The sequence below is a fragment of the Canis lupus genome, chromosome 3 (genome assembly GCF_048164855.1).
Source record: "Canis lupus baileyi chromosome 3, mCanLup2.hap1, whole genome shotgun sequence".
Lineage (NCBI taxonomy): Eukaryota > Metazoa > Chordata > Mammalia > Carnivora > Canidae > Canis > Canis lupus.
Genome location: NC_132840.1, coordinates 66,426,939 through 66,453,945, shown reverse-complemented (window position 1 = coordinate 66,453,945; position 27,007 = coordinate 66,426,939). Strand labels below are relative to the sequence as shown.

The 27,007-nt window shown below is 38.9% G+C and overlaps 1 protein-coding gene and 1 long non-coding RNA gene across 32 annotated transcripts in view; one reads left to right on the top strand and one right to left on the bottom strand.

Moving 5' to 3' along the window:
* LOC140630917 (uncharacterized) overlaps positions 1 to 8,810 on the top strand; it is a 39,489-nt gene extending 30,679 nt beyond the window's left edge. For 3 of the 10 annotated variants that reach the window (XR_012028596.1, XR_012028605.1, XR_012028604.1), the window contains 3 exons: positions 319 to 504; positions 601 to 4,674; positions 7,603 to 8,810. This is a non-coding gene — a long non-coding RNA (uncharacterized lncRNA). The remainder of the gene's footprint in view (positions 1 to 318; positions 505 to 600; positions 4,675 to 7,602) is intronic. The other 7 variants (XR_012028602.1, XR_012028601.1, XR_012028598.1 and 4 more) reach the window with 7 other exon arrangements.
* The window catches only part of ZC3H12C (zinc finger CCCH-type containing 12C), a 176,542-nt gene that overhangs the window by 8,799 nt on the left and 140,736 nt on the right, over positions 1 to 27,007 (bottom strand). For 21 of the 22 annotated variants that reach the window (XM_072821879.1, XM_072821878.1, XM_072821890.1 and 18 more), the window contains 2 exons: positions 3,758 to 3,897; positions 527 to 761 (listed from right to left, as the gene is read on the bottom strand). In XM_072821879.1, the coding sequence (XP_072677980.1) occupies positions 527 to 761; positions 3,758 to 3,897 (375 nt within the window). Of the gene's footprint in view, positions 1 to 526; positions 762 to 3,757; positions 3,898 to 5,132; positions 5,340 to 27,007 lie in introns of those variants that run through there. The other variant, XM_072821898.1, reaches the window with a different exon arrangement.

The window sequence follows — 27,007 nt, the reverse complement described above, 5'->3', positions numbered from 1 at the left end:
GTTCTCTGTACATTTAGTTTGCATTTTTGTCAACAGGTGAACTTTCCCACCTATCTGTGGGCTTTATTTATTTCTCAGGAGACCTGCTTTTTATCGTTATCTGTCCATTTATCAATTTCGTCTTGACTAGAGTCTTACCATTGGTGTAACATTAAAAAAATCCTGTATTTAAAATATATACTTAAGTGATCAAGGCTCTAAGTAGATTTTGAAAGGCCGTGTTTTGAGGGTCAACAGGTCCAAATCTGTGTCCTGTGAAGATGGGGAATGTCCCTGTCTGTTCTGACAGACTTGCCCTGTTACTGCCTTCCGCTGCAGGGGCCTGGCACTCACATGTGGCTTCCTGAGGCATCGTTCCACGCTTTTCCTGACTCCCACTGAGGATCAGAGGGGATATCAGTTGTGGGAAGAAATGTGTCTTAGGTCTGGTCAGTGGCAGGCGGAGACAGGGCTCCTGTGGCAGCTGCCAGGGATGGCCACGTTGGCAGGGAAGCAGTATCACTGGTAAGTACATGGTTTCACTTACTTGTCATTGACAAATGAGTACATTAGCAGTCGCTCATCTATGAACTTCTTCCACTCTGGTTTCTCATTGGCCAGATCCCTGTAGTTGTCATTGGACACAATGATCCCATCCGACTCAAAAGCCAGCTTCACGATGAACCTGTCGTCGTAGCACACCACCCGCCTCCCCTGCACTCGTCGGGATGGCGTGAACACTAGGATTTTCTCCTTCTCTAATTTACGCAGAATTTCTTGATCTGCAAGGACGATTGGGGTAGAATTTCAGGAGTAAGTACATACAGGACACACAAAGTAACTTTCATACAACGTGAGCTTTTATAATAGGAACTGGATTTATGTAACCATTTAATTAGGGATTATGATTTACAGTTTGTAGATAGAACACATTTTTAATTCCCAGTATTTTTCCTCGAGGATTGCAATAATAAAGCCTATATAAACAGCCCCCAAAGTAATTAAAAGCTGATTTAAAACTTTAACAGAATAAAATGCAATTTGCTCAGTTATGTTTTTCATTACGTAAGGTTTTGCTGGAGAGCTGGAGCCCTGCAGGACGGCACACACACAGCCATATGCCCAGTGCACCACCATTCGGACAGAACAGTGGTGCTGGGCTCAGGTGTGTCCTCCCTGCCAACCCCGTTTATTCTGTAGTTCTGTTTTTGCTTAGTGGATGTGATAGGGGAGAGTCTGAGGAGCACCAGAAGTAGTTGAGGTAGCAAGGGGAAGAGTCTTATGATGTGGAAGGTTCACAGAGGAGGCAGGGAAGTCAGAACTGTTGTTACAGACGTGATCAGTGTGTGTTTTGTGTCCTTGGCCGTGAAACGTGTGGCACAAATGCAAGCATCCTCACAGGCTGGACTGCGAGAAGAGAAGAGGTGAGAAATGATTAGAGGGGAAAGCTGCCACAGACAGAATAAAGGTAGGCACAGAAATGCTCTTTTGGCTTCTGTTGGCATATTCTTACAGCACTTGGTAACTCTGACTTGTTTAGTGGGCTTTATAAAAAAATATGAACTTTATATAGAGTTCATATTTTCATGAATGGTAAAAAATCTCTCATCATCCCTTCTTCCTGCTGTGCCTCTTCCTGTCTTCCCACCGTTGTACATTCTGGCCCGGAGTCCTGATGCCATAATTAAAATAAAAAAAGGCTACTTTTTCATGTTGAACTGGAATTGCTAAGCTTTAAAAAAAATCTCTCTGGTGACCAGATATGGCCTGCCTGTGCTGTGGTATGTCAAGCATCCACGGCCACTGAGATTAAGAATGACCTTGCCTCACAAAGGAAATCTGCAAATCAGGTAAGCAAGGGTTGTGATCACCACAACAGAAGTATGAGCAGAGTACTGGGGAGGGAACACGTCAAGGATTAGGGGTTGGCGGGCTCTAACTGGCACATAGATTTCATGATGTTCCTGACACGATTTCGTTAAGACCAGAACATTGGTTTAGAGCAGCAGCAGAGTAGAAGTGGAAGAAATGTGAGTGTTAGAAAGAGCAAATCACAGGTAAATCTCAGGTTCTGGCATCTTCTATATAAAACAGCCATATTTTATTGAGCCTCAAGGCAGTCAGGTGGCTAGAAGTGAGTTGCCCACATGTACAAGTACTTAGCATAGAACCAAGCAAGCTCTCAACACTGTTGAGATGGATTTTAATAGATAAAATTACTGACCTCTTAATCACAGAAAACCAATACAAACTCAAAAGCTCGGTCTCAACTACAGGCTTTGCCATATTATAATTATTTTTGTGTGTTGCCCTGATAAATGAGACATGGTCCCTGCCCTCAAAATGTTGCTCTTTATTTCCATTAGCACTCAGCCCAGGAAGCACAGCAGGAGATACTCAGCAAGTGTCTGTAGAATGAGTACATGCAATACTTAAAGATGAGTATTTGGAGGTCTTCCAGTTTATTCACTGTTCATGAATAAGCCATGCTACTTTATTTGTGTGAGCGTTTCCTCATACATGCTATGCAATGAAGTGATTAGAGAAGTAAGTGTGGTGGCCTAATGGTCAACATCATCTTGCTTAATTTGCTTTTTCTATAATACCTAGTGAAGTTAAAAAGGACACCAATTAGGATAAATAATCCTAACTTAAACAGATATGGCTAGTAAGCTGAACTGAATCTCTCATTCCTTGCGTAGCACCTGATACAGAGTTTAGCGCTTGTAAAATAGGCGTTAACTTGCTGGAAAAAGTACTAGTCTAAATCTCTATGTGAGAGCCGGAAAATATTTGTCAAGTATATTTTTCAGTACAGTGGAAAAATAACAGACTATTCATTCAATTTACCAGGTTTTATCTAGAATTTTTCCCTGGGGTGGGGGCTGGGGGTAACACCTATGGACCTCTGAGCAGGGATGAGGGTGCTGACCCCTCACTCTTGACTACTGGGGGGAAGCCCACTGTGTGACCATCAACACATGTCTTCTCCATTATGGGTAGTGTATACTGTATTCTTAAAGCCAGCCAGAGAGAAGAAAATGTTATGAAGAAAATCCTAAAAGAAATTACATTTACTGTATTGTAAAAAAGTATTGTAAAATTACTGTATTGTAAAAAAGTCCACTTCTAAGTGGACCCAGGCAGTTCAAACTTGTGTTGTAGAATGAGTACATGGAAGTGTCAAGTGGAGCTGTACGCATTTTACAGAGTCCATGCAGTCTGAAGCATTCCAGACACCTGGCATGCTGGTATTTTAAAAATTAAAAGCAGTCACCTCTGCCACCCCCCGCCCCACCCCACCCATGGCCATTTCCCCTTCTTCTGGGGCGCACGTTCCTTTCCTGCTCAAGCTTTCCGATATTTACAGCTTTAAATGCTTTTTCTTTTTCAATTTATCTTTCCCCTAGTCATCATACGTGCCCTGAGCAAGTCCAATGGCCAGTAAGTGGCAAAGCCAGAATTTTAATCTAGGTATCCTAACTCTTACCATGTCTCAAAAATTTTACAAAATTTGAAGTAAAAAGCTTCCAAGTTAAAAAAAAAAAAAAAGACCCCAAACAGTTGGTTTATGGAGGAAGGATTACGGTTTCCTTAACATAATCTGGGAGTATGTAAACTCACTGACAACGCTGAGGTCTCACCCAAGAGAAAGTGGCAGTCACACAGACTGAGTAAACAGAAACAGATGGACATCTTCGTCAGCAACATCTGATGGTGCTAGATAACCTGCCCAGGTGTGCATGGAAGCTACCAACGAACAGCTCACGGAGCTTACCTGTGATGAGAGCATCGGGTCGGGACTGCTCTTTTCTCCAGGCAGGAACAAAAACTGTAACATCTTTGTGGCCTCTTTCCAAAAACCAATCCACTGCCAATTTTATTCCCCGGCAGGAAAACACTTCTTTGTTTCCATGGCTGAAAGATGATTTTAGAACACGTTAAAAACACAACAAAATCTCAATTCGACTTAATTCAAATTTGTCATCAGAAGTGATCACATAATTACAATAGTAATGGATCTCAAGTTTCAGAGGGAGTTGTAGATCTCAGAGGAACATGGAGATAACCTGAAAAGTTGAAAATCTGCGAGGAGAACTATGAAAATTGGGATAATTATTGTGGGGAGAATAAAGAAAAATGATTTTTTAAATGTCAAGTTGTAAAGGTTAACTAGTCTGAAAGATACAAGCTCTTTTTAATCAGGATGAGGGAAAAAGGGGGTCTCCACCACCGCAAGAACGTCAGTCAAATGTGAAAAGAAGTTACACATAGAAAAAAGTCTATGAACAGAATATCATGTTCATAGTGCTTCCTTCCCCTGTCCTTCAATGAAAAGACATGGTTTCTGTTTAATACTGTGTTGGACAAAGATTAATGAGAAGAGGGCATTCACAAGTGGATTAAGCAGTCTTAGTACCTACAAGAAAATGCCCAGATAAAAGTGTAGTCACTCAATACATATTTATCTAGCACCAGACTCTGCCCATGCCCTTTAACCAATAATTAAAAAATAACACTGGTTCTAATGTTTTTAAAAAGAAACCTTCTCCTACTTTGTTTTTTTTTTTTTTCCTTCTCCTACTTTGAATGTAACAATTGTTTTTGTTTTTGTGTTCTTTGCAGCTTGAGAGCTCCATAGTGGAGACAGATATTCTTTACTTCTTGGTGTTAAGGAGGGCTGAATGAAATACGGTAAGTAAATGCTCTGTTAATTTTTAGCGCAAATCAAATATTAAGTGTATTGATATATTCTACTAGACTCCTAGAAGGTACTAGAACCATCTAAATAATCATTTTAAGGAAAAAATAGAAATAGACCAACTTCCTTTATAGGTCCGGAAGCCTACAAATGCAGGGCAACGTGACAGGTGCACTCAGATGCAGTGGAAGTTTCAGAGGAAGGGCAAAGGGAAAGGGAAGTTTGGGATCCTAGTTTCTAGCTAAGACGAGCTACCCGATGGCCCTGCCAACACCCCAACGAATGACACACAGTGATGCTGAGTTTCATAGAAAATGCTGAAATCAGTCTTCTGAAAAACTATAGGAAAGAATGGTATCACCTCTTGAGAGAATATATTATTCCTAAATACAAACATTCACTAAAACCTGACCATATTATTTTGTACTAATGCTTTGAAATCCAAGTGTACCTTGTTAGTCGATGATGATATTTGGTTTCCTGAGCCTTGAGCATTTAACTGCTTCTGGCTCTAAGGAAAGGACTGCATAAGCACTTTCTTCCTGGTGACTTCACTTGGGAACGGAAATGGTCACATTTGACTGCAGAAATAGAAGATTCTAAGTGAAAGAATGTTCACAAAACGTGTAACAACAACAGTTTACCATCGTGGGACAAAGATTCTCTAGATGCTAAAACAGGTATTATTCCACAGGGACACTGACAGTAAAGGTTGCCCTCTGCTGGTCCCACGACACCGACCCCCCCCCCCCCCCATCCACTCCCCTGCCGGCACTGCCATCCAACAATACCTCATACGGAGAAAGCCAGAAAGAGGATGAAAGGTGCCATACTGTGAATGATACACAGGGACATACAAAGAGCCTGACTTTCTGAACAGAGGGACCCACATCTCTCTCTGACCTTGTTATTTGAGAAAAAATACCTCCCCCAATTTGAGAAACAGTAGTCAAGTCTTCTATCATTTGTAGCTAACCTAAAGAAAACTTGGAAAGCTCTATTAATACGTATTTTAATGTAAAAACATTAAAAGGACAAAAAAGCTATCAAGTAATAATAAAGAGAAAATTCACAAGGATGCTATAATAATTGTGAACTTAGTCTCCAAATGAGTAATGCAAAAGATGACTGAATTAGTAGAGGGAAAATTTTAATTGAAAGATGAAGTAGAAAACCTGTAGTAAGAATATAGACAGCTGGAACAATCAATTACACGCTTGATCTAATGGGCACATTCAAAGCTCTGCACAAAATGAGAAAATCATTTAAAAAATATGTGGAAGATTTATGAAACTGGTTATATACTGGGCCATGGAACGAATTTCCACAGACAACCGGAAACTATCATAGAGACAACATTCTTGGACAATTTGTTATTACATTGAAGGTACAAGGCTCTAGGTCAAAAATTTGTATTGCTCTACACTTGCAAGCCAATTTAAATTTTTAATTAAAAAAATCCCATTTGTAGGGGGCACCTGGGTGATTCAGTCGGTTAAGCAGCTGATTCTTGATTTCAGCTCAGGTCATGATCTCAGGGTCCTGGGACCGAGCCCCGTGTTGGGCTCTGCGCACAGGAAGGAGGCTGCTTTAGGATTCTCTCTTCCCCTTTGCCCCTCCCGCCACTGCTCACTCTTTCTCTCTCTAAAATAAATAAATCTTGAAAATTCCCACTTGTGAAAGTAACAAAAACTAAAATCTAAGAGGAAAAGAGAGACAAGAGCTTTACGGAACAAACCAAAATGGAAAGCCTGTACTGAAGGGCAAAAGTGAAGACATTTTCATGGATGGTGAGACTATTAAAATAGCACTTCTCACATTAATCTGTAAGTCCACCCCAATTCCAATAAAAGCCCTCAAAGGGATTTGTAGAGAAACTGAGAGGCTCATCCTAATATTACTGTGGGAAAACAAAAGACCAAGAATGGTTAAGCAATACTGAAAAGAGGAGGAACTTTCGTGGTAGCTGTCAATACACAGTATACAACTGCAGAAATCCACTCAAGGTTATATTGGTATAGACAAAGATTAAAAAATGAAATATATAACAGAAGAGTGAGCTGAAAGTAATACTTGTGTATAAATGACATTAGAAATTAATGAAGATGGGACCATTTAACACAGTCCTAGGGCAACTGGTTATTTATATGGAAAACATATATAAATGTTGTATTTTTATCTCCTAACACACACAAAAGTAAATTATAGGTCAAAGATTTAAATATGAAAAATACTGTAAAACTTTTATTTATTTATTTATTTATTTTTAAATTTTTATTTTTTATTTATAATAGTCACAGAGAGAGAGAGAGAGAGAGGCAGAGACATAGGCAGAGGGAGAAGCAGGCTCCATGCACCGGGAGCCCGATGTGGGATTCGATCCCGGGTCTCCAGGATCGCGCCCTGGGCCAAAGGCAGGTGCCAAACCCCTGCGCCACCCAGGGATCCCTGTAAAACTTTTAAAAGAAATTATAGGACACATTCACATTAGGATGGGGAAATACTTTTTTAAAAAAGATTTATTTGAGAGAGAGTGAGCGAGCTCATGCATATGTATGAATTCGGGGGAGGGCAGAGGGAGAGGAAGAGATCTTAAGCAGACTCCCTGCTGAGCACAGAGTCCGGAGTGGGACAAGATCTCATGACCCTGAGATTATGACCTGAGCCAAAACCAAGAGTCAGAGGCGTAAGTAACTGAGGCGCCCTGATGGGGAAACAGTTCTTAAAGAAGACACACAATCATGTGCTATCAAGGAAAAGGCTGATAGATTTTAGTAATAAAGCTTCTGCATGGAAAAGAATGAACAAAAATGCCACAGACTGGGACAAGGTATTTGCAACATATAGAACCAAAGAAAAGGCTAGTACTCAGAGTATATAAAGTATTCCTACACATTGAGAAGGGTACCCATTTTTTTCAGGCAAAAGATATGAACAGTGAAGAGGAAACCCAAATGACCAACGAACATATGAAAAGATGCTCAATAGTGAAGACATGCAAATTAAAGCCAAAAATGAGACACCACTTCACACCCATCAGATTGGAAAAAATAAAGTCTGCAAACACCAGATGTTGCCAAGGATGTGTGAAAGTAGGAACTCATACATTACAGGTGGGAGTGTAAATTGGTATAACTATTCAGGAGAACAATTTGGCAGTACTTTATAAAGTTGAAGGCGTGCTTTCTCTAAAACATAGTAATTCCATATCCAGGTATAGTAACACCCCACACTAATGTGAAATCAAGTTTATGCAATTAGCAATTGGCTCTCATGCTTGACCTAGACTTGGAGCTCATGTGGGGGGCAGGGAGAGGCAGGCAAGTGTGTCTGTGTAGCGTGGGTCTCTGAGTCTCTGAAACTTTCCCAGCCAATCTTCTACTGATCAGACCAAAGAAATGAATGCTAACCATGGAATCCCTGGAACGGCTGCTGTTGCCTTGGAAGTACCTCCCAGCTACCAAGGCCCAGAATCATTAAAAGCCCATGCAGATAAATGACAGGTGCTTCCAAACTGCAGATGGGCTTCCAAACAGCCTAGGAGGGCTTTAGGAGACTGCACTTAGTCTAACCGTATTGAGGCACATTGAAAAATGTGCAGCCTCCTATGTGCTGGATACAATACAAAGGAGGTCCTGATAAAGAATTATAAGAACAGGGGATCCCTGGGTGGCTCAGTGGTTTAGCGCCTGCCTTCGGCCCAGGGTGTGATCCTGGAGTCCTGGGATGGAGTCCCATGTCAGGCTTCTGCATGGAGCCTGCTTCTCCCTCTGCCTGTGTCTCTGCCTCTCTCTCTCTGCGTCTCTCATGAATAAATAATAAAACCTTAAAAAAAAAGAATTATAAAAACAGGACATCAGAGCAAGCACAATGTAGCTACCTGTGCAAATGAACTATCTGTTGAGTATTTACTAAAATAAGTAGGATGATGTTTAAGAACTGAAGTTTTAATTCCATATAAATAGAGGAGAAAATTCATTATAGTTCTGTAGTCACTTATGGGCTATGCCTGCATGTATTTTCTCAGTAGTAAAAATAGCTAATTCTATATTTATGAATTGGCATGTGCCTCTGGGTCTTGATTTCTTTTTTATTTCAACTATTTGGCAATAAAGATGGTATACCTCAAGTGAGTCCTTCTGATGCTGACTTTGTTGGAAGATCTGTGGCCACCTTTGATTGGGTAAGAGACCCTGAATGTTTTATGAAATGTGTCCTTCTGGCTTAGTGAGACTGGGTTCCCAGGGGAAGTCCCAAACTCTCACTGCAAATTCTGCTCTTTACTGTTGAGCAAAATATATAACACAAGCTCCGACTTTGCATGTGATTCACCATTGGCGTTAATGGTAGAAGAACACAGGAAACCTACCAGCAGGTACTTTTCTTAAAAGGCTTATTTTACTCTGTCATGTTTGGAATAAGCATGCTTATAAAAATCCTGCTTTGAAATGGCCAGAGAAAGGCTCATTTGAAGTAGGCAGATTGGTATATTTATAGGGATTTTCAGAAAAACCCTACTTAAAATAAAAGGATTACTGGTATCTCTGAATATCAGGAAGTAAATAAAAGAATGAACTGGGACAGCCGCAAAGAATGAATTAAGAAACTCCAGGCTCCTTTCTCCTGCTGTTCAAGCCTTCTCGCTGTTGCTTCTTCTCCCCCTACTCCCCTTCATCTTCTTTGCCTGGGACTGAGAAGAGAGAGAGAGGATGACTTTTTGGATGGATATTTGCAAATGGCTTTAGGGTATGAGAATAACTTCCCTTTGGAAGAGGGAGACTTGCCAGCCTTGCCTGAATGTTCTGATGTGAGTTCTACCTCCAAGATCCCCTACATTCAACATGCAAAACATAGCTAGGTAAGCAGACATGATGAAGAGGAAAGAACAAGGTATCTTGAGAATTGGGGTAAGAGACTGTCCTAGAATGAAAGCATCTGTTGGCCAATGGTTACCCTGATAACTTAGAAGAAAGGGGAAACAAAAGGAGTCAGCCTACTAAGCAGTAAGAGAGCCATACAAGCCAATGTTTCATCTTCGTGTGAGGAAAATCAGCTTGATCCCTTTGGGGCAGCAGAGACTCGGATCTGCCTTTTAGAAGTTATCCAGGTGAAGGATGAGCCCCTTACAACTGAGTGCCAGGGCCTCAGGCATCTCTGACAGGGCAGCTGCTCCTCACACCTCAGATGCCCTGTGAGGCACTGCTAGTGGCAGTCTCTGAAATCTTTCTGCACAAGGGGACCTGGGAGAAGCTGCAGGGTTGCTGCTAGATGAGGTCCCTGTGCATTTTCATCAGTGATTCATGAAGCACGTTCTAAACCCAAGAGCATGGTTTCAGGGAGCAGAGCAGACGAGACCCTGAAGCCCCTCACTGTTTTGTAGCTTTGTTATGGGATTCAAACACAAGTAAAAGGGTACCTGGGTGGTAAGCATACACAGTTCCTTGGGGACTGACTTTGGGAAAGATGTTTTCCAAATATTTTCGGAAAAGATGGGGAAAGGTGAAGGCAATAAGAAACTCAAGACTGTGGTGTTACCAAACCTTATAGAGGGGTCTTTTTCCTCCTACTGTAATCATTTTCTGTCCTTTCTTATGGATCCTAGAGCAACAATATTCTGGTATTTCTATTGTATTTTCTTGTTTCACCCAGGGCCAGACACAACCGTCCACCTATTTTTTTCACCTTGTGAGGTCCCTCAGCAGATCTAAGGTGACTTCTCATCTCCCAATGCTATGTGTTAAACTAAGGGATACCATAATTTGGACTCTAGGTAGAGTATTTCTGAAGTGTCTGGGAGACAGGGCATCTGAATTAGTAAATATGTGCTAGGGAGCTGCTGGGCTATGGGCCAAAGTTTGAAGAAGAGAGACTCTATAACATCAGTGGCAACTAATAAACCACAAGGGAAACTAGCTGCAGATGATTATTTAGTCATCACAACTTCCCCAACAGATTCTGTAATTCATTGTACAGTGTGTACCAGACAGTGAGATGAAATTAATTCAGACCAAGCCACAGAAAGGGCTACTCAGTTTGGCTGGGGTAACTGAAGCCCTGATATGTCTATGGAGGGACTCTAACTCACACACAGGAGCGACACCTTGTGAACTAGACACTGGAAACTAAGTGAGCTAAAATAAATACAGATTATCTTGACAAACATATTCTTGATAAGACTTTCACTATCCCAATTTACCATTCTGTAAATTCACTGTCTCCATATCTGACAGAACTTTAATGTACTCATATATACTTCTGTAACAAATTTTTAAAGTACATACAAGTCTACATTTTTGTCTTCAACAGAAGGACAATTCCATTAGCACTCCAAATAACATGATTTGCTATAACAACACAATATATACTTCCCAGTGGAGAACTGCAATATACTTGCTTATTTACGTGTCATTAGATGAGTCACCTATGATGGTTAATGGGTTATAAAGGCATATTTTGTAATACAGAGAAAAATTCAAGGAACTACATATTTTAATGTAGTTTGCTTCAAAACTGGATCTAGAAGAGGGACAATGGGCCAAGCACTCCATCAGCCATATCTAGGAAAGAGAATTTCCTGTATAATACTTTAAGTTACATATGCACGGATCACTAACTGGGTTAACCAAGGATGGGAAGGGTTACTTTAAAGTTATGACTTGTCACCGAGTGGCCAGCATGAGGGCTAACTGAAAACTTGGGAGAAATCTAAAAATGGAATAAGGGATCTATCATAGGGACTGCTTTTCAGTTGTGTTGATGGCACTGAGAAAAAGGGAAAACATGGGAGTCTCTTTAATTACCTTTGGTTTGAGTATTTGCTTTGAATTAACATAGTACCTACTATGGTTATAAAGAACTTTGGAGGTAGAGGGAGGAAGATGGTGCGGTAGAAGGATCCTGAGTGCACCTCCTCTCAGGGGGGCCCTGAGGCAATCACTGCACGTAAAGCAGCTTACTTTGAGACCAGCGGAGCAAATCACCAAGTGGAGAAGAGTAGTAGCAGGAGGAGGAGAGGTACCCTGCTGTGGCAGCAACCCACATGGGGGAGGGATGTCACAGGTGCAGAGTTTTTGCCTGAGAAGGGAAGGGACCAGGGAGGGCATCCCCGGCCCTGGGACCCTGCACTAAATCAGGCTCCCATAAGGTCTGGGAGAGCTGTAGTGAATCCTGTCTCCTCTCTTAAAAAGTCAGAACACTAACTCTTAGCCCAAGACCCAGAAGAGAAGCAGCAGTTTGAAAAGTAACTGGAGTAAATGTGAAGATTTACTAATTTTGGACATATGTAGAAGGGGCAGGGATCTGAATGTGCTGCTGGGCACCTTCCCTCTTGCCCTCCTTCATTCTAGCTGGCTCAGTGTTTGTTGGAACCAATTCGATACTCCACCTACCTTGCTAGCACTACCTGTCTTGCCCAGACACTCCCCTGATGATGCACCCCACCTGGCAGACAGCCCTGGTCAGGACTGGCACCCCCTCCAGAGTAACTTTTTCCCTGAGGATGGGGCAGTTAGTTCCACCAACCAGTATACCTACACTGGCAGTAGCCAGACCGCTCAGTCAGAGGCAAGTCCTGCCAATCATGTACCATAGCAGTTGCACAGGTGGTCTTCTGGGCTGTGGGCCTGTTCTGCCCAACAGAGCACCCAGAGGAGTTGTGCACAGCCACTGTGCTACTGGGCACCACAAAACATCTTGTACATGAGGCTACTACTTGCAAGACCAGATGTAGCTGACCTAAGATACAGTAACAAACACAGGCAGGCAAAATGAGGAGATAGAGAAAGACAAAACCCCAGATATGGAGCTAAACAAAATGGAGATAACCAATCTACCAAATACAGAGTTCAAAGTAATGATCATAAAGATATTCACTGGGTGAGAGAGTCTCTAGAGTACCTGAACTAAATGAGAACTTCAACGAAGAGAAAATATAAAAAAGAACCAGTCAAAGCTGAAGAATACAATGACTGAATGAAAAACACAGTAGAAAGAACCAACAACATATGTGAAGATGCAAAAGAACAGATCAGCGAGCTGGAGACAGGTAATGAAAAGCACCCAAGCTGAAGAGCAAAAGAAAAAAAAAAACAAAACAGGATAGGTTAAGGGATCTCTGGGACATCAAGTGTACTAATGTTTGCATTATAAGGTCCCCAGAAGATGAGAAAGGAGTAGAAAATTTACAAGTAATAGCTGAAAACATCCCTACCTGGGAAAGGAAACAGACATCTAGGAAGCAAAGAGAGGGCTCAACAAAATGAACCCAAGGGAGTCCACACCAACATACTAATTAAAATGGCAAAAATTAAAAAGCATATTCAAAGCAACAAGAGAAAACCGTTAGATTCAAGGGAAACCCCAGACGGCTATCAGTTGATTTTTCAGGAGAAACTTTGCAGGCCAGAAGAGAGCGGCAAGATATATGCAAAATGTTGAAAGGGGAACAACCTAATGCCAAGGACGCTCTAGCTGGAAAGATGATCATTCAGAATTGAAGGGAAAAGTTTTGCATAAGAACAAAAGTTAGAGGAGTTAATCACCACTGAATTAGTCTTACAGGACATATTAAATGGATTTTCTTAAATGAAAAGGCCGTTAAGAAAAAATTTCACTGCTAAAGCAAACATAATGGTAGCAGATCAGTCACTTATAAAGCTAGTACAAAGGTTAAAAGACAAAAGTAGTAAAATTGTATCTACAAAGATTAGATGAGGAGCTCAAAGATGTAAAATATAATAAACAAAACATGGAGGGGGAGTAAAAATGTTATCTTTTAGAATGTGACCATCAACTTCAGATAGACTGCTAGATACTTAGGATGTCCTGATAATCACAAACCAAAAACCTATAATAAAAACACACAAAAAGAGAAAGCCAAACAGGGGATCCCTGGGTGGCTCAGCGGTTTAGCGCCTGCCTTTGGCCCAGGGCGAGATCCTGGAGGCCTGGGATCGAGTCCCATATCAGGCTCCCGGCATGGAGCCTGCTTCTCCCTCTGCCTGTGTCTCTGCCTCTCTGTGTGTCTTTCATGAATGAATAAATAAATAAAATCTTTAAAAAAAAAAAAAAAAAGAGAAAGCCAAACAACAATAAAGAAAGTCATAAACCACAAGGAAAGAGCAAGAAAGCAATAAAGAAGTATTATAAAAACAACCAGAAAACAATGACCAAGATGGCAATAAGTACATACCTATCAATAATTGCTTTAAATATAAATGGACTAAATGCTCCAATCAAACGACATATAGCCACTGAATGATAAAAAGTAAGGCTGCTCTCTGTGATTGTACAAACGACTCACTTCAGACCTAAAGACACATACAGACTCAAAATGAAGGGATAGAAAAACCTATACTGTGAAAATGGAAGTGAAAAAAAAATGGGATAGCAATATTTATATCAAGATAGACCTTTTAAAAAAAGATTTTATTTATTTATGAGAGACAAAGAGAGAGAGAGAGAGAGAGAGAGAGAGAGAGGCCGAGACATAGGCAGAGGGAGAAACAGGCTCCATGCAGGGGGCCTGATGTGGGACTCAATCCCAGGACTCCAGGATCACGACCTATGCCAAAAGCAGATGTTTTATGGCTGAGCGACCCAGGCATCCCTCAAGATAGACTTTAAAACAAAGAGATAGATGATGTTACATGATGATAAATCAATTCAACAAGAGGACATAACAACTGTAAATATCTATGTTCCTAACATAGGAGCACCTAAATACATAAAACAAGTATTAACAAACATAAAACAAATATTAACAAACATAAAGCAAAATTGACAGTAATATGAGAGTAGGGGAATTTAATACCTCACTTACATCAATGAATAGACAACCTAAACAGAAAATCAAACAGTGAGTGGCTTTGAATAACACTTAGGCCAAGTAGGCCTAACAGATACATTCCCTCCAAAAAGAGCAGAATACACATTCTTTTTAAGTGCACATGGAACATTCTCCAGGATAGATTACACACAGACCACAAAACAAGTTTAAGATTGAAATCAAGGATCTTTTTTGAACACAGGCGTGTAAAAAAATTGAAGAAATGGAATAAAGACGGGGAATAAAATTCTGCTGCATTTCTGTAGATCAATAAACTAGCAGAAAGAGAAATTAAGAAAACAATCCCATTTACAACTGCATCAAAAAGAATAAAATACCTTGTAAGAAATTTAATGAAAGAGGTAAAAGACCTGTTCTGAAAACTGTAAGACATTGATAAAGGAATTGAGTAAATATTGCTACAATGTCCATACTAACCAAAGCAATCTTCAGATTCAATGCAATCCCCATCAAAATACCAATAGTATTTTTTACAGAGCAAATAATTCTAAAATTTGTATGAACTACGAATGACACCAAATAACCAAAGCAATATTGAGAAAGAACTACAAAGCTGCAGGTGTCCCAATGCCAGATTTCAAGATATACCACAAAACTGTAGTAATCAAAACAGTATGGTACTGCCACAAAAACAGACACAGAGACCAATGGAACGAAGTTGAGAGCCCAGAGACAAACCCACATTTCCATGGTCAATTAATCCATGATGAAGGAGGCAAGAATATACAATGAAGAAAAGCCAGTCTCTTCAATAAATGGTGTTGAGGAAACTGGACCATTTTCTTACCCCGTACATAAAAGTAAACTCAAAATGGATTTAAAGACCTAAATGTAAGTCCTGAAATCATAAAACCACTAGAAGAAAATTCAGGTAGTGATCTCCTGGACATCAATCTTAGCATATTTTTCTGGATCTGTCTCCAAGGCAAGGCAAACAAAACCAAAATAAATAAGGAATACATCAAACTAAAAAGCTTTTGCACAGTAAAGAAAACTATGAACAAAATAAAAAGGCAACTTACCTAATGGGAGAAGATATTTGCAAAAGAATATATCTAATAAAGATTTACTATCCAAAATATATAAAGAACTCACACAACAAAAACAATTCAAAAACAACCCCACAAAAAATCCAATTAAAAATTGGCAGAGGATCCAAACAGATATTTTTCCAAATAAGACCTGGATGGCCAAGAGATACATGAAAAGATGCTTAACATCACTAATCATCAGGGAAATGCAAATAAAAACCACAATCAGGTATCACTTCAAGTCAGTCAGAATGGTTAGTATCAAAAATGCAAAAAAATAATAAATGTTAGTGAGGAAGTAGAGAAGAGAGAACCCTCGAGCACTGTTGGTAGGATTATAAGCTGATTCAGCCACTATGGAAAAGAGTATAGATGTTCTTCACAAAAACTTAATAGAAATACTATATAGTCCAGTACTCTACTTCTGGGTATTTACTCAAAGGAAAATAAAATACTAATTTGAAAAGATATATGCACCCCTAGGTTTATTGCAACATTATTTACAATAGGGAAGCAACCTAAATATCCACCCATAGAAGAATGGATAAAAAAGATGTGGTGTAGATATTAGTCTTGAAAAGTATAAAATCTTGCTATTCATGAAAACATGGCTGGACCTAGAGGGTATTACAGTAAGTGAAATAAGTTAGAGAAAGACAAATACCACACGATTTCATTCATGTAAAGAATCTAAAAAGGAAACCTAAGTACCAAAACAGACATAAAAAGGATAATCATCAGACTCATAAATACAGAGCTCAAATTGGTGGTTGCCAGAGGGGAGGGCTAGAGGAGAATAGGTGAAATAGGTGAAGGAGATGGAGAGGTACAGACATCCAGTTATTACATAAATAAGGCACAGGGATAAAAAGCACACCTTAGGGAATATCATTGATAATATTTTACTAACTTTGGTGACAGATGGTCACTGTAATGTATATAATTGTTGAATCATTATGTTGTACATCCGAAACTAAAACAGTATATGTCAACTATACTTCAATAAATAAATAAATAAATAAATAATAAATAAATAAATAAATATGGTGAACTTTAAAAAAATAAACAACTTGGAAATCACTAATGACTTTTTTTGTTTTGACATTTATGTAGCAAGTATATTACTTACACAATCCAAGGAAAGCTATTCTTAAAACAATCTTTCCATAAATGATCTAAAATCTAATTATAAAAATAACACCTAGAATGTCATGCTGGTAATACATCAGCACAGCTAATTATTACAATAGTTATAACAGTAGTTATAAGACTAGGACTAGTAAATAGGAATGGCTCCTAGTGAGGAGTCCAATCTGGTGAAAAATGACATTATCTTTGGAATTAGATAGGAGTTTACGTATTTTCTTTACCATTTTTCTGCATGACCATGGTGAGTTACTTGCTCTGAACCTCAATTTTCTCATGTTTGACATGGAGATCAATCCACCAACCCTGCAGGTTGAGTGATGATCAAGGTAGCATCTGATCAAGGTAGCATCCATAAGGCGCCCAGCAGAGTGCCCGGCACACATAGAGGGCTGTAACAAGATTAGAGCCTTTACTCTCTCATGTCCCCGTAGTCCTAATTTGTGGAAGATGGAAAAAACTTGCTTCAGATTGAAAATGAAACCAATAAAATAAATCTTTATTGGCTTTAAAACTCACCATGGATAGTAAAGTGTGATTTTGAGAACAATGTATTTGATGTCTGGAGTTCACTATACTCTTTTGGTTTTCCAAAGAAATCAAGAAGTAGTCAAGGTAATCAGAGGACTGAAAAAAAGAATTTTTTTAAATAAACTTGTATATATCATTTTTTATTTAAGTCAAAAACTTTACCTATAAGTATGCTCTATTCTCCACCAGAAGGTCCAAGTATGATTATAAGACTTCAGTGGCTTTAATGGGCCATTACAATATCAAGCTATGGGTAAGACACAAGTTAGCAGGGGTGTCAGCCAAGTGGCTACAATGAAAAATTTAGGAGCCAAAGGTGTCCCTTTAAACTAGAAAACCATATTTGAATCTTTTGTACCAAGTCCTTCAAGTTCAGATTTAGCTCTGTGACATTACAGGAAGTCAGGGTGCACTGGATATCAATCACAGAGTAACTGTAACATAGTAACACTGCTAAAAATATTGAACACTAAATTATTAATATACCCAGTTGCTCTTCAAAAATTTGATTACTTGATTTTTTCCCCTCAATTTTTAGGCCTGACCATATGTAAACCAGGTTGGCCATATGAAGATATTTTAATTTTAAAAAACTCTTTAAAAAAATGGCTTTAAGACCTTCTTCACTAATACATTTTTCAATGTTTTATGATTGTTTTAAAAGAAATTTTCACATCTATCCTATGTTTCTTAAACAGGGAAAAAGGAGTGCAGCTGGATATAATCCTGAATACAGACATAAGAGAAAATTTTACTTTCTCTATCATTGTAGTCTAAATTTTATATTGTATGAGAGAATGTACAATTTTATGTGCTGCCTCATGGGAATTCAAAATTTTCTTTTGCACTGAAGGCTCATACGATTGATTTCTATTCTGTCACTCTTACAGCTGCTCAGATTTATGATCTCTGCTCTTTTTTTCCTATATACCAAGATCACTTTGAAGCTAAACCTAGTTGTTAGGATGCTAAATACTGAATGTACCACCAGAAACTAAAACCATACTCCCTTGTTGGTCATTATTTAATCAGTGTTCACCAAGTTGTGTTCAAAACTTCCACATGGTGGCTCAGAGACACTTTTAGGCACCAGGGAAGGGCATTTTTAAGTGGAAACAAAGCCTACCTGTATCACTCAATTCAAACAGAATTCTGATTTTGTCTGTTTTAAAAATGTGCTTCCAACAAGATTTGCAGGATTATACGGCTTTAAAAAAAAAGTCTGAAAAATCACTGATTTACAATAATGAAAATATTCAACACCAAAATTACAATTAAATATATGAAATGCAAAATAGCTTACTATCACCTTTCATGTGGTTATGGATATAACAACAGTGTGGTCAAGAGAGTTTTGAGAATGGAAAAACATAAGGAAGAAAGGAGAAAGACTGTGTTGACCTTATAAGGTTCATAATTTGAAGCCAAAATTAGTAACAGGAAGCACACCTAAGCTAATCTTGATCCAACTGGGTCATTAATCTAAAGATGTTGAAGAGAACATATCTGTTAAGTAGGTATAAAAATGTCTTCAATTTCAGCAAAAGTAGAAAACATAGACCCTGCTCACTTTGTTCTATTTCTTATAAATAGGTAACATTTCCCATTTCTTATAATTGGTAACATTACTTAGGGGATCTGTAATTAACTTTATTCATATGTAACTGGATTACTAATGTTGCTGATTCCTAGGTTTCGGTATAAACATATTTGAGATAACAGCAAAGTTTACGGACCACTGGCCTATTAAAATTCATAATTGATAACCACCAGAATTGTGAATTTAGGATTATAAAGAGAAGCAATGGAATATTACTAATATTTGTCTTTGTCATACTCCATACTGATATAATTAAAAACAGAAAAAAAACTAGTCCTGATTCTTTTTGCAGTCTCTAAGGATTTTCTTTATAACAGTAAGAGAAATGGAACACCACCAAATAACATGTAAGTAATACCTAGGATACGCACCTAGGGGAAAATTAAGTTGTCCTTTAATTAATGGTAAGCCCCAATTAAGCTGGGGCATAACAAGCATTCAACTGAGAGGCTATCTAATATAATGTGAACCACATATATAATTTTAAGTGATCTAGTATAGTGCATTTTTAAGAGCAAAAAAAAAAAAAAAAGAAAAAGCAGTTGAAATTAAGTTAGTAATATTTCATTTAACTCATACTTTCTCAAAATGTGATATGTATTTTATATTTACAGGATATCTCAATTCAGACCAGATATATTACAAGAGCTCAAAGCCACTGGTGGCTAATAGTCACCACATTGGACCACACAGGTCCACTGCACAGAATTTTGATTACTTTTTGCTGAGAACCAAACCAAATTTGAATGAACTCTCTCTCACGGTGCAAAGCAAACGCTTGGACTAGGTGTCCAGGAGGATTTTATTGGGGCTGTACTTAAATAGTAAATAGGCAATAGGACAGCAAACCCAACAAATAACTGAAGGCAAATTTTAAATCCTGGGTAAGATGACCTTCAATATTCAAATTTACATTGAAATGAGTTCACAAAGCATCACAAACCAGATTAGATACATGAAAGCCTTTGAGCTTTTAAGAAATCTGAAGCCAAGTTCCATTTATATAGATTACTAGACTCTGCTTGTATTTTATAAATATATGGGTTTACCCCACTAACATTGATATAAAGAAAGTTATCACAATTTACACATCTTCTCTGCTCATACTCTAATATCTATACCTGATTTCTGTTCAAACGTTCAGTGATTCACCTAGAGTGCTATCTACATCCCTGTTAACACTGAGATTTGGTCTAACACCAGCTGGTTTCTATCACAAGCCCTTTTGGGGGTGGAGGTAGAAATAGTTAAGTTCTTCATTCCCTGCTCTCTGATTGGTATACAAAAGCAATGGATATTCTTTTTTTTTTAATTTATTTTTTATTGGTGTTCAATTTACCAACATACAGAATAACCCCCAGTGCCTGTCACCCATTCATTCCCACCCCCTGCCCTCCTCCCCTTCTACCACCCCTAGTTCGTTTCCCAGAGTTAGCAGTCTTTACGTTCTGTCTCCCTTTCTGATATTTCCCACACATTTCTTCTCCCTTCCCTTATATTCCCTTTCACTATTATTTATATTCCCCAAATGAATGAGAACATACACTGTCCTTCTCCGATTGACTTACTTCACTCAGCATAATACCCTCCAGTTCCATCCACGTTGAAGCAAATGGTGGGTATTTGTCATTTCTAATAGCTGAGTAATATTCAGCAATGGATATTCTTAGTTTATCTTTTTTTTTTCAGTTGCCCACAGTTTAACCTTTGCATATATTTTCTTTTCTTTTTTGATCTAAATCCAGATACCTTGGTTCCCTGACCAAGACAGAGGACTTGCCATGATTGGGGGGAAGGAGTGAGGAGGAGTTTCAATGATTTGTTCATATCAGAAAGAGAAGAGCGGTGTGCCTAGTTTTCATTTTATTCAATAGGAGAACCTATGGTACATTATCATGTAGGGGGAGTGATGAGGCTCCGGGTTTTTTCTTGTTTATTACTCATATAATGGGTAGAAGCTAAAGCAAAATACAGAGATAGTTAGTTTGAATAACCAGGTCATGGAAGCATACTGAAGAAGTCAAGTATTAGGGATCCCTGGGTGGTGCAGCGGTTTGGCACCTGCCTTTGGCCCAGGGCACGATCCTGGAGACCCGGGATCGAATCCCACGTCGGGCTCCCGGTGCATGGAGCCTGCTTCTCCCTCTGCCTGTGTCTCTGCCTCTCTCTCTCTCTCTCTGTGACTATCATAAATAAATAAAAATTAAAAAAATAAAAAAATAAGTCAAGTACTAGCATTGGGAGATTGGAAGAAGAGGAGGATCCTGAGCTCAACTTGACCCAAGGGCACAGTAACAGCCACATCCATATAACAAATTCTGAAAATGACCTGAAGACTAACAGAACAGACCTTTTGTAGTTCATCAGAGGAAGGGAGCTTTATTGCAGAGGAAAGAGGGGTGGAGCCCTGGTTGGGAACCAGATCTCTGGTGGGAATAATCATGAAGAGGAGGGAAATCACAGGGAGAAGCAAGAGGATCAGACCCCATGCCAGGTGCCCATGGCTCCAGGAACCTGCACTAGGAAGATGAGCCCACATAACATCTGGCTTTGGAAACCAGTGGGGCTTAACTTCAGAAGCTTAAAAAATCATCAGGACTGAGCCCAGGGAACCAAAAAAATCAGGAGAGCCAGAGGGCAATGGGAAACTGAATCCCTGCCCTTAAAGAGCCAGAGTAGTAAGTAACTCCACTGAGACACAACCTAGTAACAGCAGTGTGGAAAGTGCCTGGGATACACATGTAAGAAGTTTATTGGCTGATCTTAGAATGTGTGATGGAAGGGCAGAGAATTGCAAGAGATTTCTCCAAGAACAAAAGTGCTGGTGGGTGCCATTTCTCATCCTGACCCTCCTCAGCCCAGATAGCCAGATGCCTGCAGTAGTCGGTGCTGTCAACTCTCCATCTGTCTTCCTGGTACCACAGTTGTGCCCCGGCACTCCACTGTGGGCCTGCCCATCAAACCACCCACTTTGGTGGGCCAACCTCCAAAGCAGCTCTTGCCCTACCACATCCTGCAGGCAACCCCAGAAGGATCAGCACCAATGCAAAGTGACTCCTGCTTGGGGATGGAGAGACATCCCCACACACCAGCATGCCCACAGTTCCAGCAGCCCAACCACTTAGCCCTGCCCTTGGGTGCACCTACAGATGTGGCCGAGTGGCCAGTGGCATGCACATAGTCTGACTGCTGGCCCCACCTACCGACAAGAGCCTCTCTGTCACACAGGCAGCAAGGCCTGTAGTTTGGCCTGCAGTTGTGGCAGAGAAGCTAACTGCAGACACCTGGGCTGACTCCTGGCCTGCCCATAAACCAACCATGGCAGTGGCCTCTGGCCTCTCAACAGTATGGGGAACAAACCCTGCCCAGCATGCACATAGCAGGCAAAGTGGGTCACTGCAGCTTGCTGGGCTGAAAACAATCACAGATTAGCCACAACAGCAGGGAACATGCAGCCCATATAGGAACACAGGGCACTGTGCGCAGGACCTCTTCTACACAAGACTGCTATAGGACCAGAAGACACAGCTTACCTACCTAACACACGAAAACAAATGGAGAGTTAGACAAAATGAGGAGACAGAGGAATATGTCCTAAATGAAAGAACAAGACAAAATCACAGTAAAAGAGCTAAGTGAAATGGAGATAAGCAATATGCCTAATACAGAATTCAAAGTAATGATTCTAACAGATACTAACTTGAGAAAAGAGTAGATGATCTCAGGATTTATAAAAATAGAGGTAGAAGGGATCCCTGGGTGGCGCAGCGGTTTGGCGCCTGCCTTTGGCCCAGGGCGTGATCCTGGAGACCCGGGATCGAATCCCATGTTGGGCTCCCGGTGCATGGAGCCTGCTTCTCCCTCTGCCTGTGTCTCTGTCTCTGTCTCTCTCTCTCTGTGACTATCATAAATAAATAAAAAAAATTAAAAAAAAAAGATTAAAAAAATAGAGGTAGAAAATATAGAAAAGAGGTAGTGAGAGCTGAAAAAGTCAGTAATGGAAATAAAAAATATACTAGAAGGAATAAATAGCAGAGTAGAGGACACTGAAGAACAGATCAGTGATCTGAAAGATCAGGTAATAGAAAGCAACCAAGCTGAAGAGAAAAAAGAAAAAAATAATAGAAAAATGAGAGTAGGTTAAAGGAATTCAGCAACATCACCAAGTGTAATAACATTTGCATTACAAGAGTCCGAGAAGGACAAAAGGGTGAGCAGGGGACAGAAAACTTATTAGAAGAAAATAGCTGAAAGCCTCCCTAATCTGAGGAAGAAAACAGACGCCCAGGTCCAGGAAGCACAGAAAGACCCCAACAAGATGAACCCACATTGGTCCACACAAAGACACGTAACAATTAAAATGGCAGGAAGTGGTGATAAAGAACAAATTTAAAAAGCAGCAAGTAAAAAGGGAACAGTTACATACAAAGGGCATCCCATAAGGCTATCAGCGGATTTTTTTTTTGCCAGAAATTCTGCAGGCAAGATAAAGTTTTGGATAAAACTTTGCAGGAGTGGCAGGATATATCCAAAGTGCTGAGAGGAAGCAAAAACCTCTATAACCAATACTCTACCCAGCAAGATTATCATTCAGGATAGAAGAAGAGTTTCCCAGATAAACAAAAATTAAAGTTCCTCACCACTAAACCAGCCTCACAAGAATCATTAGAGGGAGGCCTTCAGGTGCAAAGACCACAACTAGAAGAAAATTATGGAAGGCAACAACTTCACAGGTAAAAGCAAATATATAGTACAGGTAGTAGATTAATCACTTATGAAGCCAGTATGGAAGTCTGAACAAAAAAGTAGTAAAATCAATTATATCTACAAAAATTAGTTAAGGGATACAAAAAAAAAAGATGTAAAATATGACATCTATATATAAAACATGGTGGGGAGGATAAACATTTAGTGCTTTTAGAATATGTTCACACTTAAGCAACCATCAACCTAATACAGTCTGTAATACACATAAGATGTTACAGATCAACCCAATGATAACCACAAATCAAAAACCTTTAATAGATAACACAAAAAATAGAGAAAGAAATCCAAGCATAGCACTAAAGAAAGTTACCAAACCACAACAAAAGAGGTCAAAAGAAGAAAAGAACAGAGGAGAACTAAAAAAACAACCAGAAAACAATGAGGAAAATGGCAATAAGTACACACCTGTCAATAATTTAAATATAGACTAAATGTTCCAATTAAAAGACATAGGGTGAGTGAATGATAAAAAAAAGACCAATCTCTACACTGTCTGTAAGAGACTCACCTAAAGATACACATAGACTGAAAGGGAAGAGTTAAAAAACATACACTGGGATGCCTGGGTGGCTCAGTGGTTGAACATCTGCTTTGGCTCAGGGTGTGGTCTCCGGGTCCCGGGATCAAGTCCCACATCGGGCTTCCTGCATGGAGCCTACTTCTCCCTCTGCCTATGTCTCTGCCTCTCTCTCTGTGTCTCTCATGAATAAATAAGTAAAAATTTTAAACAAAAAAAGAAAAAAAAAGAAAGAAAAACATATACCATGCAAATGGAAATGAAAACAAAGTAGGGGTAGCAATACTTGTATCACACAAAATAAGACTTTAAAACAAAGACTGTAGCAAGAGACAAAGGGCACTACAAAATGATAATGAGATCATCCATAAGAGGACATAACAGTTGTAAATATCTGTTTTTAACATATATTACATATATGTATTTGCTAAATACATAAAGCAAATTTTAAGAGAGGACATGAAGGGAGAAAATGACAGTAATACAGTAAGAGGAGACTGTACCACTCCACTTTCATCAGTAGATAGATCGCCTAGGCAGAAAATCAACAAGGAAAGAATGGCTTTGAATGACACATTAGACCAGATAGACCTAAAAGATACCTAAAAGATACAGATTTCCTCCAAAAAGAGCAAAATACACGATTTTTAAAGTGCATGGAACGCTTTCCAGAAGACATTGCATGATAGGCCACAAGACAAGTCTCAATAAATTTAAGAAGACTGAAATCATATCAAGCATCTTTTTCTGAGTGCAACTATATAAAACTAGAAATCAGTTACAAGAAAAGAATCTGGGAAGAACATGAATGCACAGAGACTAAAAAAAAACAGGCTACTTAACAATGAATGGGGCCAACTGAAATACCAAAGAGGAAATAAAAAAAAAATACATGGAGACAAGTGAAAATGAAAACAAATGGCCCAAAATCCTTGGGACACAGAAAAAGCCATTGTAAGAAGCAAGTTTATAGTTACCCAGGCCTATCCCACGAAAAAGAAAAATCTCAAATGAACAACCTAATTTTACACCTAAAGGATCTAGAAAAACAACAAAGAAAACCCAAAGCTAGAAGAAAAGAAAGAATAAAGATTATAGCAGATATAAATGAAATAGAGATGAAAAAACAATAGGAAAAAAATCAGTGAAAAGAAGAGACAGTCCTGTGAAAAGACAAACATAACTGATAAACCTTTAGGTACACAGATCAAGAAAAAAAGAGGACACAAATAAATAAATCAGAAATGAAGAGAAGTAACAATGAACATCACAGAAATAGTAAGGATTATAGAAGAATATCATGAAAAACTATATGCCAACATACTGGACAACCTAGAAGAAATGAAATGTATAAATTCCTAGAAACATACAATCTTCCAAGACTGAATCAGGAAGAAATAGAAAACTGAACAGACTGATTATTATTAATGAAATGGAATCAGTAATCATAACTTTGCCAACAAAGAAAAGTCCAGGACCAGATAGTTTCACAGGTGAATTATACTGAACATTAAAAAAGAGTCAATATTTATTCTTCTCAACTATTCAAAAAAATAAAAGAGGAAGGTAAACATCCAAATTTGTTCTGTGAGGTCAGCATTACCGTGATACCAAAGGCAAAGACGCTACAAAATAAGAAAACTATAGGCCTGAGGTCCCTGGGTGGCTAAAGCTGGTTAAGCAGCTGATTCTTAGTATTGGCTCAGGTCATGATCTCAGGGTCCTGGGATCGAGCCCCACATTGGGATCCATGCTTACCAGGGAGTCTGCTTGAGGATCTTCTCTCTCTCCCTTCCCCGCTCATGCTTGCTCTCTCTCTCAAATAAATCTTAAAAAAGAAAAACTATAGGCAACATCTTTGGTGACATAGATGCACAAATTCTCAACAAAACATAAGCAAACTGAATTAACAAATACATCAAAAAAATCATTCATCATGATCAAGTGGGATTTATTTCAGGGATGTAAATATGGTTCAATATTTGCAATTAATCAGTGTGAGATATCATATTAACAAGAGGAAGAAAAAACTCACATGATAGTCTCAATAAATGCTGAAACAGCATTTAACAAAAAACAATATCCATTCATGTTAAAAATTCTCAACAAAGTTGGTATAGAGGAAACATACCTCAACATAATTAAGGCTACATATGACAAACCCACAGGTAACATCATATTCAGTGGTGAAAAGCTAAAAGCTTTTCCTTCAAAATCAGGAAGAAAATACAGATATCAAAAAAAAAATACAGATATTTACTCTCATCACTTTTATTTAACATAGTACTAGAAGTCCTAGGGACAGCAATCAGACAAGCAAAAGAAATAGAAGGCATTCAAACCTGTAAGGAAGAAGTAATAACAGTATCACTTTTTGCAGATGACTTGATACTGTACAGAGAAAATCCTAAAGACTGTACCAAAAACTAGTAGAACTGACAAATTTCAGTAAAATTGCAGGATAAAAAATTAAACATGGAAATAGGTTACATTTCTATATACTAATAATGAAGTGGCAGAAAGAGAATTTAAGAAAACAATACCATGTACAATTGCACCAAAAAGAATAAAATACCTAGGAAAAATTTAACCAAGGAGGTGAAAGATGTATCCTCAAAAAACTAGATGACACTCATAAAAAAAATTAAGGATGACACAAATGGAAAGACATGCCATGTTCATAGACTAGAATAATATTTCTAAAATGTCTATACTATCCAAAGCAATCTACATATTCAAAGCAAGCCCTATAAAAAACCAAGAGCATTTTTCTCAGATCCAGATCAAAATAATACTAAAATTTGTACAGAACTACAAAAGAATTTGAGGAAGCCAAAGCAATCTTGAGAAAGAAGAACATAGCTGGAGGTATCACAATACCAGATTT